This window comes from Nerophis lumbriciformis, linkage group LG11 (assembly GCF_033978685.3).
Source record: "Nerophis lumbriciformis linkage group LG11, RoL_Nlum_v2.1, whole genome shotgun sequence".
Lineage (NCBI taxonomy): Eukaryota > Metazoa > Chordata > Actinopteri > Syngnathiformes > Syngnathidae > Nerophis > Nerophis lumbriciformis.
Genome location: NC_084558.2, coordinates 1683548 through 1700862, shown reverse-complemented (window position 1 = coordinate 1700862; position 17315 = coordinate 1683548). Strand labels below are relative to the sequence as shown.

Sequence of the window (17315 nt, the reverse complement as noted above, 5' to 3'; positions counted from 1 at the left end):
AACTCAACCCAATGGGATACAATGAGAAACCTTGGAGGGGACCGCAGATGTGGGGATACCTTTAACATAAAGATAACTTCAGATTGTTTTCTTTGTTTAAAAATAGAACAAGCACATTCTGAAAATTTACAAAAAGTTAAAAGTTAAAGTACCAATGATTGTCACACACACTAGGTGTGGTGAAATTTGTCCTCTGCATTTGACCCATCCCCTTGTAGTTGAGGGGAGCAGTGGGCAGCAGCGGTGCCGCGCCCGGGAATCATTTTGGTGATTTAACCCCCAATTCCAACCCTCGATGCCTAGTGCCAAGCAGGGAGGTAATGGGTGCAAATTTTTATAGTCTTTGGTATGACTCGGCCGGGGTTTGAACTCACAACCTACCGATCTCAGGGCGGACACTCTAACCACTAGGCCACTGATTAGGTGTTGCATGTTGCGGTTAATAGAATTCTATCTTTCTTTGTTGTTATTTATACTTTCTGAGTAAATTATCTGATAATGTTCATCAGTCAACTCATTGGTTTTAATTTTCAATCTATCAAGATCAAAAAAATTATATCAAAATCAAATTACAGGATGTTATTTATGTAGCTTGCTCATTTTCCTCAACCGGTGCACTAACATCATGTGGTTTATATATGTGTAGCATCATCTACAAAGATACAAAGAATTGCTATTGCGACATCTAGTGGACACATTTAGAACAGCGGTTTCTTTCATTCAAAAATTCCGGCTCATTTTTATACTTAGCAAACTCATCCCGCGGGCCGGATAAAACCTGTTCGCTGGCCTGATCCGGCCCGCGGGCCATACGTTTGACACCTCTGGTTTAAAGTAAATTAATGCATATTGTTCTAATGGGTGTCACCTTGACACAACAGAATGTTGATTGACAGTCAAAAATGAACGTGTCTTCCTTTACTAGTTATTTTCACAGTTTTATGCATTTTTATAAAATATAAAAATCACACGTCGAATCGCAATAATGGAGAGAAAAATTGCAAGTAGGTTTTTTCTCCAGATCGTGTAGCCCTAGACAACAGAGTTGCTTATTAATGAGTATTTTGGACAACACACCATCAACAGAACCACTGTTGTAATAGCAGTACGGATCAGACATCTGGTGGTGCTTGGTGCTCATGGTGATGTGTTGTGCTGAAGAGGTTGAAATATGGGGAGTGTAGTGACAAATTTGAAAGTCTGATTGTTGCACACAAACACAAATAGCTACAAAAACTCAGCAGGAGAGTCAGAGAGCAGAAATAACGATGATATTTTGTGCAGTTCAATCTTGACTGACAGGAGTCGTCATACAGTGAAACTGCGTCATCACATCAACAATCTGACTAGATTGACTGATGAAAACGGGACAGAAATCAGATTTAGGAAATTACTTTTGTTTGTACAATATATGCCTTACGTGGTAATGCAATACCTTATGTGGTAAGACATAAAGCAAGTCTTACCAACTAAATGTCATCTGATTAGATGCAAGAAACAAAGGCAGCCACAATTTATCTCATAATCAAATTAACAAACTAACGTATCTTATTTTTAGCATTCAAACTACTGATTGGAACAGTGGTGTCAAACTCATTTTAGATCGGGGGCCACATGGAGAAAAATCTACTCCCAAAGGGGCCGGACTGGTAAAATCACGGCACGATAACTTAAAAATAAAGACAACTTCAGATTGTTTTCTTTGTATAAAAATAGAACGAGCACATTCTGAAAATGTACAAATCATAATGTTGTTGAGTTTTTTTTACACTTACATGTTGCGGTGAATTGTATTCTATCTTTATTTGTCGTTATTTATACTTTCTGAATACATTATGTGATCATGTTCATCAGTCAACTTATTGGTGTTCATTTTCAATCTATCAAGATAAAAAAAAAATATATCAAAATCAAATTACAGGATGATATTTATGTAGTTTGCTATTTTTCCTCGACTGGTGCACTAAAATCATGTAGTTTATTTATTTTTACATATGTAGCATCATCTACAATGATACAAATAATTGCTATTGCAACATCTAGTGGACACATTTAGAACAGCAGTTCATTTCATTCCAAAATTTCGGTTCATTTTTATAATTAGCAAACTCATCTCGCCGGCCGGATAAAACCTGTTCGCTGGCCTGATCCGGCCCGCAGGCCGTACGTTTGACACCCCTGGATTAGATGGTCTTCGCATCGACAACAAGTTAGGAGCACCTGATTTATGATTCAATAAAGGAGGCGCACTTTCGACTCCACGAAAAACGTTATACAAAAAATATACAAACAGGAAAAACAAACAGCAAAGGCAGCCGCAAGCGGTTTTATGAAAATATTTATCAATTTTCCACTGCTTATCCCTCACAGGGTCACGGGGTGCGCTGGAGCCTATCCCAGCTACACTAATTAACATTATAAATTAGAACCACCAAATTTTGTGTGCAGTTAGTTAATTAGGAAGCTTATCACCATTCACCCCAAAGGTTTAAGACTAAATTAAGAAGACACACTTCCAAGTCAGAAGACATATACAAAGTTTAAAAAAACTAATAAAACCACATGAAATCCAGGACATTAAAATACAAACAGATTTTTTTTGTTTAATGTTACACACCAGTGACGTGCGGTGAGGTTGATGGCTGGTGAGGCACTGACTTCATCACAGTCAGATTTACAAACATATGAACCCTAAAGAGTATCTTATTCACCATTTGATTGGCAGCAGTTAACGGCTTATGTTTAAAAGCTCATACCAGCATTCTTCCCTGCTTGGCACTCAGCATCAAGGCTTGGAATTGGGGGTTGAATCACCAAAAATGATTCCCGGGCGCGGCGCCGCTGCTGCCCACTGCTCCCCTCACCTCCCAGGGGGTGAACAAGGGGATGGGTCAAATGTAGACGACAAATTTCATTACACCTAGTGTGTGTGTGACAATCATTGGTACTTTAACTTAACTTTAACTTTACACATACAAACTGTAGCACACAAAAAAGCACATTTAATAAAAAAAACGTTATTATGGTCTTACCTTTACTTATAAATTAAGTCCATGCGCCGCAACTAAAGCCCTCACTTAAACTTTCCACGTGCAAGATTGAATCTATTTAAAAAAGTGTAACCGAGGGTTTATAAATGTCGCCTATACTGTATGAAACTACAAAATAACAAACACGGAGGCTCCAGTTTACACGAGGACCACTTTATTTACCTTCTTTCAAAAACCTCCGCTCCACTCCGTGTCATCACTTCCGCTCTTAGCGCCTTCAAAATAAGAGCTCAAGGCATATACTGTATAACAGCGCATAACAGGAACTTAACATCACAAAGAGGAAAGCCCATGAAAATAGGTTACAAAAGTTATTTAATAAGAAGCCAAAAAGTGCAAAAACAATAATGTTCGTGTTGGAGGAGTTGTGAATTAGGTACACCTGCAGTCTGCAGGTGTACCTAATGTTGTGGCCCTGCAGTCATTCACAACTCCTCCAACACGAACATTATTGTTTTTGCACTTTTTGGCTTCTTATGAAATAACTTTTTTAAATAGATTCAATCTTGCACGTGGAAAGTTTAAGTGTGGGCTTTAGTTGATAAAACAATTCTACGGCGGGGGTGCAGGAGGCGGGATTACTGGAGCCTCAGCCAGTGAGTCTTTTGCAGCCATTTTCTGATCGCTCAGCACAAGAAATACGTTACACACATACAGTTGTTGACAAAATACACTGTACATTATATACCTCAGCTAACTAAACTATAGAAATGTATAATATAATTCATATAGCAATACGGTCTCACTGCACAGCAGGCCAGCAGTTAGCTGAGTCCGGAATCCATGTTGAGGCACTGAGTGACGTGCCTCAACTGGCTGCTGTTCACCGCACCGTCTCTTCTCAGTATTTGAACGGCAAATGTGAAAATTCAGCGATTTTGAATAAAAATAATCTAAAACTGGTGAAGTTAAATGGAAAATAACTTTATAGTATAATCACTGGATACATATAACAATTTAATTTTTTTTTTTTCTTTTTACATTTTTTTTCTTTCCATGCCTCTAGTGACTGCACGTCACTGTTACACACATACAGTCTCTTTAATGTATTTTCCAATCAATGAAATAGAAAACTTCTCATCGCTTCCAAGGAGCACCTGGTTCATGACTAAGTTAAGGAGGCGCATTTTCGACGCCGTGAAAAACATACTTTGCTTATCTTCGAGAAAAAAATTTATAAAAACAACACGCAAGCTAAACAATGTTCATGTGTCAAAAACGAAACATTAGCATTCTTGACATAGTGATGGCAGAAATATTAAGCTGCTGTTACGCGGGCTGTCATTGAGCTAGTTTATTCTCCAAAAGCGATCTTAAGATAAGTTTGTAGCCTTTGTGTCTTTGCTCAGTCACACATAGCTGACCCTCACTTGCAGGGCAGGTTGGAGACTGATTCATATCTTAATAGAGACCCTCGAGATACAAGCCGTCAGAGCCAAGTATGCCAACGTGATAGAGCAGTTCAACGAGAAAATGTGCCAGGTCATGTGATCGATTAGCCCCGCCCACTTTTTCATAGCCAAAGACAGGATGGAAACAAATAAATCTGTTGGTTGCACTCTCAAAACAAAAAACATTTTCACAGGTAATGCCCAATTAATCATTACCCAAAAAGCACATACAGGCTGGTTTTGGGGCAATCACACAGAAGGTGAGCAGACTTTATTGATAATATGTATAGACAGAGTCAAACAGTCTTAATTTCATTCATGTTGCTCATTTGGAACGACTTCATTAAAGTTTTTTTTTTTTCCCTTTATATATGAATTTTAAGTTCACACACATACATACATATATACATACACATACATATACAGGAAAAAAGTCACATTTGACCCTCTGATGTTCTGTGTACCTACACTCTGTCCTCCTCCTGTGTAGGCCTGCATGTCTGCAGTTAAATAAAATTCAAAAATTAAAGTACAAATGATTGTCTCTCACACACAGTAGGAGTGGTGAAATTAACCTCTGCATTTGACCCATCCCCTTGTTCACCCCCTGGGAGGTGAGGGGAGCAGTGAGCAGCAGCGGTGGCCGCGCCCGGCAATCATTTTGGTGATTTAACCCCCAATTCCAACCCTTGATGCTGAGTGCTACTCAATACACAGGGAGGTAATGGGTCCCATTTTTATAGTCTTTGGTATGACACGGCCGGGGTTTGAACTCACGACCTACCGATCTCAGGGCAGACACTCTAACCACAAGGCCAATGAGCAGGTGATATTAGGTCAAATATCAACAATGCCATTTGATCCAGGTGAAGCTTGATGAGGCATTTAGGACCATATCCCCACATTAAGCCGGGATGAACTCCTAACACCCACAAACTGGACACCGGACACCTTGGCTACACTACACTCCATAAAAAAAATTAAAAAAAACAAAAACGGGTGTGCCTTGGCGTAGGCAACCGTTCATAATCAACAAACAGGACACTCTCAACACCTGGGTTGCACCAACAAATTCTGTCCATAAAAATAAGTAACCGGGTATGCACATAGTGGAGGCTAGCTTTCATAATCAACATGATTAGTCAACTTAGAGTAAGAATCACAAAAATTAAGAGCTGTTGTCAATATTTGGCAACTTTAAGAAGCAACATTTGCAAGGTGTTGGTCTCAGTTTGACGTCCTTTAAGTACATCAGTCTGAATGAGACAGTGTATTCAGTACAATCATTTGACTATTATTTTAAAGGTAGATTAGGTTACATACACATACACAAAATAAAGATGATTAAAGGGCGGCGAAGGATCTGCAAAAGCATAACTGGGGACCGTTCTAACTGCTGCTCAATACCAGGCTGAGAGCCAACAGAGCCAGAGAGGCGCACAATTTCACTGAGTCGTCCGTGGTGTCTTCCCGCTGGGTGGTGACTAGCAGATCTGGCTGGACGTTCCTGAAGACGTTTACCATGAGCGGCGAATCAATTGTATTGTTGATGTGCAGCTCCGTGCTAAAGAGGTCAATCTGTCGGTGGAAATATGAACACTTTGGAAGTCTGATCATCTCACACAAAAAGGCCACAAAAAAGAAACCCACCATCTCAGGGCTGACTCTGATGGGATCCTTAAAGACGGTCCAGACGACGGCTTCGTTGCAGGTGGGCGTGGTCAGCGAGCCGAGGTAACGATAATATCTTGTCAAGTCCACGCCTTGCAGAAGGCCAATCAGTGGGATATCGTGGGTAATGTTGACATGGTCACCTGATGGGGAGAAAATAAAAGTGGCAGCTTTACAAAAGTTTGGAGTTTGGCTTCAGCATCAACTTACCAGCAAGTGGGATTTGACGCAGGTAGGCGGTGAGGTTGCGCCAGAATTCACCAGTAGTAATGCTACTATCTGCCTAAAAATGTAAATATACAAGACAGGGAGATTCAGATTGGGATGCTAAAAAAAACATTGTAAATTGGTCAGTGGATTTTACTTGTTTAGCACGTTCCTATAAGGCAGTGGTTCTCAACCTTTTTTCAGTGATGTACCTCCTGTGAACATTTTTTTAATTCAAGTACCCCCTAATCAGAGCAAAGTATTTTTGGTTGAAAAAAAGAGATAAAGAAGTAAAATACAGCACTATGTCATCAGTTTCTGATTTATTAAATTGTATAACAGTGCAAAATATTGCTCATTTGTAGTGGTCTTTCTTGAACTATTTGGAAAAAAAGATATACAAATAACTAAAAACTTGTTGAAAAATAAACAAGTGATTCAATTATGAATAAAGATTTCTACACAACGAAGTAATCATCAACTTAAAGTGCCCTTTTGGGGATTGTAATAGAGATCCATCTGGATTCATGAACTTAATTCTAAACATTTATTTTGTTGAAGTACTATTCAATAAATATATTTATAAGGGATTTTTGAATTGTTGCTATTTTTAGAATATTTAAAAAAAATCTCACGTACCCCTTGGCATACCTTCAAGTACCCCCAGGGGTACGCGTACCCCTATTTGGGGACGGCGTGGCGCAGTGGAAGAATGGCCGTGCGTGACCCGAGGGTCCCTGGTTCAATCCCCACCTAGTACCAACCTCGTCATGTCCGTTGTGTCCTGAGCAAGACACTTCACCCTTGCTCCTGATGGGTGCTGGTTAGCGCCTTGCATGGCAGCTCCCTCCATCAGTGTGTGAATGTGTGTGTGAATGGGTAAATGTGGAAGTAGTGTCAAAGCGCTTTGAGTACCTTGAAGGTAGAAAAGCGCTATACAAGTACAACCCATTTATTTGAGAACCACTGCTATAAGGTATTCAACGACCACATACTGATGGCGCAGCATCAGGAGCAGCTGACACTTGAGCATTGGTCACAGGGAGACTGAGGATCGAACCCGCAACCTTCAGGGTGGGAGACAACCACTCTACCCCCTGAGCCATGAACACAAGAGAAAAAAAGGGCTCACCTCAATGAAAAAGCCAAGAGCAGCAAGGCCCGTCGAGTCTTCGAGGGCGAGACTTGTGTTCAGATTATAACGGGACTTGACATTGACGAGGTGCAGCTGTGGGGCAGGGGAGTGCAAAGGTGAACATTTGTCTGTTACAAAGAACTATTTCAACATTTAACATGTGAACGCACCTCCATTGGGTAGCGTTTCCCATTGACGGTGTGCTCAGAGCCACCTTTAGTTGAGCGGTTGCCCCAGTGCAAGTGGAACTGCAGGCTGTCGTAGGGCTCGGAGAGACCCCCCCCTGAAATCTGCACCCCTTTTTTAATGTTCACTTTGACTGGAAGACAAAAAAGTAAGAAGAATTTGTCAACAAAACTGAATAGCGATGACGCTCAGAGTCATTTCACAATGCTCACCTGTCTTGCCAGTGTTGGTTATATCCACCAGGGCGGAGGTGCTGGTGAAGTTCGTGATAGTAAACCCGATCAGGTTTCCATCTTCTATGGCATCAGCAGTCGCGATGTTTATGGGCGACTGTCTGCTGCGGTTGCAAAAATTTGCAGCAATTACCGGCCATGTTCTGTCGTCTGGAGGCAGAAAGGAGAGGTTTTGAGAGGGCCAGGCGGCAGAAAAGGCCAGCAGCACGCTGCAAAAAGTCAGTGTTCAAAAATAAGAAAATAAAATAAAATTAGGGGTATTTTATTTGAACTAAGCAAAATTATCTGCCAATAGAACAAGAAAATTTGGCTTGTCAAGACTTTCCAAAACAAGTAAAATTAGCTAACCCAAAAATACCTTAAAATAAGTATATTCTCACTAATAACAACTGTACTACTATATGAGTACGTTGTTTCATTGATAAATAAAACAGCAAAGACCATTTGCCTGTCATCTGTTTTAAATATGAGACACAATTGTGTCAACGTCATGATTTTTTTTTTTTTACATGCTTGAAATAAGAAATTATGACTTTAAAAAAGTAGTTTTATACTTGTGAGTGTTGATGACACAGCTTTGCAACACTTGATATTCTAGTTTCAAGCATGTTTTACTCAAATATAGGTCATAAAATCAAGCTGTAATATCTTACTGAGATCATTTAGGACCAAAACCCTTAAAACAAGTAAAACACTCTAGCATAAAATCTGCTCAGTGAGAAGAATTATCTTATCAGACAGAAAATAAGCAAATATCACCCTTATTTGAGATATTTCATCTTACTTAGATTTCAGTTTTTGCAGTGCAGAGACGAGGTCGTGGCAACTTACCGCAACTTGTGTCATGATAACACCAGTCTGAGGAAAAGGAGAGACAAGGTCAGACTTAAAAAATGTTGTACATGTGGAAAGATGGCGGCGGCTAAAAGCAATTCTTACCAATCGTATCGGAGTCCGAGTAGACATCAACCACAAAGAGGCAAAATGCTAAGGTGAATGCAAGCCACTTCATCTAGCAAAAAACAAAAATACAATAAACAAATATTTTATATCTTTATTTATTTTGTATTATATTAGCTTAGCTTCTCATCAACTCAAGGATGGAGTTAATTAAGCAAATATATACTTAAAAAATGACTGGACTAAATAGCATTGAATAATAAAAGCAGGTAAGTCGATCTTACCTTTAAGGCTCCTGTTCTCTTCAAACTAGCTTCATCCTTCCTCCTCCCTGCTTTTTATGAGCTCAGCTCCTTGAAAAAACGCTTTGATCTGTCACCTGGCTTTGACCTCTCACCAACACTGACAACGATATCATCTATCGATACACCTTTTGTTTGTTTTTTCACAGACTGCCTGTCGTTGTTGCCAGCCACATGACTTGCAGATTACAAAACAAGAGATACAAATCTTTTTTTTTTCTCTCTTGCTCAATATGAACACATTTTATTTACGAACAAAAAAATATGTAAATAAACACACATATAACAGGTTAAATTTGAGATATTTGTGAATTCCTCTTTTGTTTAAAAAAATAGGATTTATTTTTTTTTAGCAACTTACTTTTTTATTATTGTGTATTTTATATTGCCAATTCAGGTACACAACTAACGAACGAAAAAAAAAATCTATTTGTTTTTTTTGACTACCAAATAAGTTTTACAGCCAGACATGACGGCGTATGCGTCATCTGGAATAGTTAATGGTAACAATAGGTGACCCATTTGGATTTTTTTTTTTTTTCAAAATAATATTGACTCTAAATTATTACTTTCCCAGTGTATGTCAAACTCATTTTCATTGCAGCACTGTAAATATGCAGTATGAATATAAACTTACAATCACCTCAATTGCCTACACTTTTTACCAATAAACTGCATAATGATTGATAAAGATAATATTAAAGTTTAAAAGATGTGCCATTGCATGCATTACTTTGACTTCTTCTGTCAAAACTGGACTTCCTCCAGGGCCTTGAGTATGACATCATACTTCTGCCTGCAGCTTGCCTTGCCTGTTCTGCTCCTTGTTAACCTCTTTTCTGATGCAGAGCCCAGTTTTTGTTGTTGTGAGGGTGGAGTCACTTCTTCTTCTTCTTTCTTTGAAACTCCTACTTTATTATTTATAGTTAGGATGCAACTGTTTGGAGGTTAAGTTGTGTCTTTATCACAAAAGCTTAATTTTGACACTGAATTTATGTAGCTGGATTTTTTGCGTTTGAATTTTGTGAATTGAATTTTAAAAAAATCAGTGTAAAAAAAAATCGGTGTGTAAAAATTTAGTGTCGAAAAATTTGCTGCTTCAAATAGCGAGACTCACTTGTGGTAAATTAAGGCTGAAGCAATCGATCCTGTCTCAGAACCGTGTTTCAAGCCACATGCTGCAGATTTCAACAACAAAGTTCTGCAGAACAGTGATTTTATATCGAATAAGTGGATGTTTTTATCCTCATCCTATGTCCGCTGTTTTTGGTGCATCTTTGTTGATCGACTATATAAGATACACTATATTGCCAAAAGTATTTGGCCACCTGCCTTTACTCACATATGAACTTGAAGTGCCACATTAAGGAATTGTCCAAAATGTTTTGGTATCCTGGAACATTCAAAGTTCCTTTCACTGGAACTAAGGGGCCAAGTCCAACTCCTGAAAAACCAACCCCACACCATAATTCCTCCTCCACCAAATTTCACACTCGGCACAATGCAGTCCGAAATGTAGCGTTCTCCTGTCAACCTCCAAACCCAGACTGGTCCATCAAATTGCCAGATTGGAAACATGTCATTCATCACTCCAGAGAAGGCGTCTCCACTGCTCTTGAGTCCAGTGGCGACGTGCTTTACACCACTGCATCCCACGCTTTGCATTGGACTTGGTGATGTATGACTTAGATGCAGCTGCACGGCCATGGAAACCCATTCCTTGAAGCTCTCTGCGTACTGTACGTGGGCTAATTGGAAGGTCACATGAAGTTTGGAGCTCTGTAGCAACTGACTGTGCAGAAAGTCTTTGCACTATGCACTTCAGCATCCGCTGACCCCTCTCTGTCAGTGTACGTGGCCTACCACTTGGTGGCTGAGTTGCTGTTGTTCCCAAACTCTTCACTTTTCTTATAATGAAGTTGACTTTGGAATATTTAGGAGCAAGGAAATTTCACGACTGGATTTGTTGCACAGGTGGCATCCTATGACAGTTCCACGCTGGGAATCACTGAGAGCGGCCCATTCTTTCACAACTGTTTGTAAAAACAGTCTCCATGCCTAAGTGCTTGATTTTATACACCGGGCCAAGTGATTAGGACACCTGATTGTCATCATTTAGATGGGTGGCCAAATACTTTTGGCAATATAGTGTATCTATCAAGGAGGTGGTCTGGGAAGTAGAGGAGTAATGTTCATATATTTTAAATATTTTGTGTTTTATTGTTCATGGTTAATATTGTAAATCCCACATTCTGTATTTAAATTCTAAGTGTCTTACTCAGTAAAAAAAAAACAACTAAACAGACCATCTCAAAAACAGAATTAACTTGAGTTAATTTACTGAATTATATTTTAAAGTTAAAGTACCAATGATTGTCACACACACACTAGGTGTGACGAAATTATTCTCTGCATTTGACCCATCACCCTTGATCACCCCCTGGGAGGTGAGGGGAGCAGTGGGCAGCAGCGGTGGCTGCGCCCGGCAATCATTTTTTGGTGATTTAACCCCTAATTCCAACCCTTGATGATGGGTGCCAAGCAGGGAGGTAATGGGTCCGTACAAAAATATATAGAATGTGGGAGTACAAAAATCAAATATGAACAATAAAACACTGAATATTGAGAATAAAGGAGTGTTGCTCCTCTACTGCAAACCACCTTCTTGATAGACATATTTTATAATCAAGCAAGAACAACAAAGATGCAAAACACATCCACATAGTTGATATAATATCACTGTTCTGCAGAACTTTGCTGTAGAAATCTGCCTCTGTCTGACACTAAACAAGCCCCTCCCACTCTGTTCGTGCCCAGTCTACATGAAGCAGAGCTTCGTATGTCACTCAAACGTGAAGATTTTACCCACTGGAATCATTCCTATAGTTTGAAAGCATCCAGCTGGAATGTTATTGATGTTGTATTATGCCAAGGTAAACCAGTTAACTGCCTTCTTTAAGCTGTTTTGCAAGACCCCGTGGCACATGACTTCAAACTTGACACCTCATTGTCTGGTTTCGATTGCTTCGGTCTTAATTTACTGGAAGAGAATCTTGCTTTTTGAAGCAGCAAATCATTCGACATAGTATTTTTCAGCACTGAATTTTTACACGCTGAGTTTTTTTACGCAGAATTTTTATACACGCATTTTTTTTACACTGAATTTTAAAACACTGAATTTTTTTTCATTTAAATTGTCAGCATAATTTGTTGTAAAAAAAAAAATGCAGTGCACAAAACTCAAACGCAAAAAACTCAGTTACCTAAATTTTGTGTAAAAAAAAAAAAAAAGCTTTCGTCATAAAGACACAAAGTGACCTCCATACATACAGTATGTATATACTATACAACATAATATGCATACTTTTCCTCAATACTTTTTTCTATTTGATAAAGATTTCAACTTCTATTCTTTAATAACTGCATATCTGTCATGTCTGTATTATCATGTTTTGTTTTAAGTCATGTTTTGTTTAGTTTCTGTCTTTTCACTCCCTTGTCTGGTCACCATAGCAACCATTAGTTTTCACCTGTCACGTCACGCACCTGTTTCACGTCTCCGGTACCAGCTCCACGACGCCAAGCTCCGGTACCAGCTCCACGACGCCAAGCTCCGGTACCAGCTCCACGACACCAAGCTCCGGTACCAGCTCCACGACGCCAAGCTCCGGTACCAGCTCCACGACGCCAAGCTCCGGTACCAGCTCCACGACGCCAAGCTCCGGTACCAGCTCAACGACGCCAAGACCCGCCATGCCAAGACCAAGACCAAGACCCGCCATGCCAAGACCAAGACCAAGACCCGCCATGCCAAGACCAAGACCAAGACCCGCCATGCCAAGACCAAGACCAAGACCCGCCATGCCAAAACCAAGACCCGCCATGCCAAGACCAAGACCCGCCATGCCAAGACCAAGACCCGCCATGCCAAGACCAAGACCCGCCATGCCAAGACCAAGACACGCCATGCAAAGACCAAGACACGCCATGCCAAGACCAAGACACGCCATGCCAAGACCAAGACTTGCTAAGCCAAGACCAAGACCAAGACACGCCATGCCAAGACCAAGACACGCCATGCCAAGACCAATACACGCCATGCCAAGGCCAAGACCAAGACCCGCCATGCCAAGACCAAGACCCACATCAAGACCAAGACCAAGACCCACACCAAGACCAAGACCAAGACCCACACCAAGACCAAGACCCACGCCGAGCTTCGCCGCTGAACGCGTCACGCCGAGCTTCGCCGCCTGACTTGCCACGCCGAGCTGCCACGCCTGCCAAGTTGACGGCGTGCCTCCCTCCTCGTCGACCACGGATATGGCCGCTACCTGGTCGCCCGCCACGCCAAGTGCGCCCACTTCCTAGTCGGCCACGAATGTGGCCATTCCCTGGGCGCCCGCCTCGCCTGCTGCAGCGGCGTTCCACTCGCCGTCGCCACCTAACTCTGCCCCGGTGGATACAGGGACACGTGGTCTGGCGACCCACCGCCATGTCCCCCTCCCGCCCTCCCATGACTTTTGTTAAATTTTTTTTCTTGGACATCTGGTATCTGTCCTTAAGGGAGGGGCTCTGTCATGTCTGTATTATCAAGTTTTGTTTTAAGTCATGTTTTGTTTAGTTTCTGTCTTTTCACTCCCTTGTCTGGTCACCATAGCAACCATTAGTTTTCACCTGTCACGTCACGCACCTGTTTCACGTTTTGAGTCACGCACCTGCTTTCACTAATCATGTTCATAGTATTTAAGTTAATTCATTTTCTGTTGTTCGGCCTGACGACCTCACACCACATTTATGCTCCGTCCATTGTTTCATGTCCATGTTCACGCTGCTCCTTTTTTGTCCAAGCCAAGTAAGTTTTTGTTCCATGTTTATAATCTTTTTGTTTTTCACAGTTTATTCTCCGCCACTGTGCGTGCTTTTCATTTGTACTTTTTGCTATAGTCTTTTGGTTTCATAGTTTATTATCCGCCACTGTGCGCGTTTTCGTTTGTACTTTTTTTTGATATATTAAACAAATCATGTACCTCCATTCCCGTCTCGCCCGTGCCAACTTTCCGCTGCATCCCGGAAAAGCAAACTCCAAAGATCAAGTGTTGACAATATCCACGTCTGGAATGTCATACATCAACTGTGATATGCCATGATTTGCAATTGTTGGGCTAACTCATTTATTATCAATTCTAACTTTTTTTTTACATTCATCCCCTATATACATCCTAAACTCCTAATCTTTTTATTATTATTTTTCTTGACAGTTTATTTACTAGTGTCATCAGGCTAATTGCATCCATGTCTTTGTTCCATTTAAATGTCAATATAATCTTGTGCTCCTCTACAGAGGCGGTCTTCGCTAGATTTTCGCCCTGGGCGAACACCCCCACCCCACCCCCCAAAAAAGACTTACCCCCAAACCCCGCCCACCAACACAACAATTTAATATATTGTAATATTTTTTTATATAACCTAAAACAGTAACAAGAACAGAGAAAAAAACAAGATAAATACATGAAATATCAATGAAATACAGTATATAATACCAATGTAAATTGCACACCCAGCAGGCACAAGACATTGATTGATACAACGTTGATTATACAAACATGTCCTTTAAAAATGCCTTTGAAATAGCTTTAGCATTTTGCTTTAACAGACTTTTTTTTGTCATTTTTCACCAGTCTTTACTGCTCAGGGCTTAACTTGAATCATCTCCTGGATGCAAGTATCAATCAATCAATCAATCAATCTTTATTTATATAGCCCTAAATCACAAGTGTCTCAAAGGGCTGCACAAGCCACAACGACATCCTCGGTACAAAGCCCACATACGGGCAAGGAAAAACTCACCCCAGTGGGACGTCGATGTGAATGACTATGAGAAACCTTGGAGAGGACCGCATATGTGGGTAACCCCCCCCCTCTAGGGGAGACCGAAAGCAATGGATGTCGAGTGGGTCTGACATAATATTGTGAGAGTCCAGTCCATAGTGGATCCAACATAATAGTAAGAGTCCAGTCCATAGTGGGGCCAGCAGGACACCATCCCGAGCGGAGACGGGTCAGCAGCGCAGAGATGTTCCCTGCCGATGCACAGGCGTAAGTAACCAAACAAAAACATAATTTCAACACCTATATAGACTGTGGTGGCCTATGCAATGTTCCACACCATCGTCTGCTAAGGTTGGGGGAGCATAGCCCAGGAGCAGACCCAACAAAGCAACCAGGAGAGCCAACTCCAGCCTCGGCCACCCACACACACCCACACACATAACTCTCAGCCAGTGTCCAGTCTGCATGGATGAGCGAGGATGCGTTTAAGGACACCGAGGTGTCCGATACATGCTCATTCAGCCAAGACACTTTGAAGCTTGTCCGTCCCGGCGCTCAGCGCCAGCTCCGCAGCCCTGTCTCTTCATCCGCATCTCCTCCAGTCTCTCCAAACGGACTCCGGTGTGGCAGAGACCCAGCAGCTGGTCCCAAAGGGTCCGGAACCAAAAGGCAAAAAAAAAAACCACATGAAAACAAGAGGGGAATATCAGGAACACAAACGGATGATACAAGAGCACAGAGCTCCTACCACTATATGAACGGAGTACTTGAAAGCTTCATTAAGTACTTTGTGAACATTGGACCAAATCTGGAGGAAAATATTCCAGATCCCGAGTCATTTGAGGACTTGAATGACACCATAGATAGAAATCCACACTCGATGTTCCTCGAAGGTGTGACAAAAGAGGAAATGATCAATATTGTGAAAAAATTGAAATCCAAGACCTTAACTGAATGTAACGGAATTGATATCGAAACAATAGAAAAAGTTATTGAAGAGATTTCAGAACTTTTAACATATAACAGCAACCTATTATTTTGAACAAGCAAATTCCCAGATGAAAAGAACAAATCATGCCAATTTATAAGACTGGTGACAAACACCAGTTTACAAACTACAAACCTGTTTCTCTACTTCCACAATTTTCTAAAATAATTGCAAAATTGTTTAACAACAGATTAGACAAATTCATGAATAAAAATTAAACACTCACAGACAACCAAAACAGGATACAGAGCCAACATTTCAACATCAATGGCATTAATCAAAATATCAGATAAGATATTAACCAATGAATTAGATAGTAAACAGTGTGCAGCAGCAGTATTTATAGATTTAACAAAAGCATTTGACACAATTAATCATAATATCTTTATAAAGAAATTAGAATGGTATGAAATCAGAAGGTTGGTTTTGAACTGGGTAAGAAGCTACTTAACCAACAGGAAGCAATACGTGAAACTAGACGAACACACGTCCACAGAGTTGAAAATATCTTGTGGCGTACCTCAGGGATCGATACTGGGACCAAAGTTGTTCAATCTCTATATAAACGACATTTGTAAAGTTACAAAGGACTTAAAGTTAGTATTATGTGCCGATGATACAACTGCGTTTTGTTCAGGAGAGAACACACAGAAGCTAATGCAAATAGTAACAGAAAAAATTTACAAATTAAAAAGATGGTTTGACACAAACAGACTATCTTTGAATCTCAGTAAAACTAAAATAATGCTATTTGGTAACAGTAGAAGGGAAAGTCAACCACAAATACAGATAGTTGACATTGAAAGGGTAAAAGAAAACACATTTTTGGGTTTAATGATAAAATGAACTGGAAACCTCATATAAAATATACAACATAAAGTAGCAAGAAACACGTCAATAATGAATAAAAACATGTTCTAGACCAAAAATCACGTCATATTCTTTACTGCTTGCTAGTGTTACCATAACTGAGTTATTGTGTAGAAATATGGGGAAACAACTAGAAATGTGCACTTCACTCATTAACCGTGTTACAAAAAAGATCAGTTGGAATAATACATAATGTTGAATAAAGAGAATATACAAACCCTTTATTTATTGAATCACAAATATTGAAATTCAACGATTTGGTACATTTGCAAACAGCTAAAATTATGTTCAAAGCAAACTATAACTACAACAATTATTTTCAACAAAAGAGGACAAATATAACCTTAGAGGAAAATCTAATTTGAAACATTTGTATACATGTACAACACTTAAGACTTTTAGCACACCCATATGTGGAATTAAATTATGGAATAGATTAACCAAACAAATCAAACAAAGCACCAATATGATTCACTTTAAGAGACTGTTCAAACTACAAGTGTTCACAAAGTACAAATATGTGAACACTTGTAGTAGATAATGATTACTT

The 17315-nt window shown here is 40.2% G+C and overlaps 1 protein-coding gene across 1 annotated transcript; it reads right to left on the bottom strand.

Moving 5' to 3' along the window:
* Positions 1-4679: 4679 nt before the first annotated feature.
* Positions 4680-9129, bottom strand: ca15b (carbonic anhydrase XVb). Its single transcript, XM_061967740.2, has 9 exons — positions 9058-9129; positions 8813-8885; positions 8705-8731; positions 7853-8023; positions 7625-7773; positions 7452-7547; positions 6323-6395; positions 6092-6255; positions 4680-6019 (listed from the first exon to the last, which is right to left on the bottom strand). The coding sequence occupies exons 2-9, from the start codon at positions 8883-8885 to the stop codon at positions 5831-5833; spliced, it is 942 nt and encodes a 313-aa protein (XP_061823724.1). The 5' UTR covers positions 9058-9129; the 3' UTR covers positions 4680-5830.
* Between the last annotated feature and the right edge of the window lie 8186 nt (positions 9130-17315).

What these genes read in the sequence shown, in the direction of transcription:
- ca15b (XM_061967740.2), bottom strand. Translation starts at nt 8,885, where the DNA reads ATGAAGTGGCTTGCATTCACCTTAGCATTTTGCCTCTTTGTGGTTGAT. An exon ending in GGAAACGCTACCCAATGGAG is followed by an intron (nt 7,548 to 7,624) that starts GTGCGTTCACAT and finishes CCTGCCCCACAG; the next exon opens with CTGCACCTCGTCAATGTCAA. An exon ending in TCAGAGTCAGCCCTGAGATG is followed by an intron (nt 6,020 to 6,091) that starts GTGGGTTTCTTT and finishes TTCCACCGACAG; the next exon opens with ATTGACCTCTTTAGCACGGA.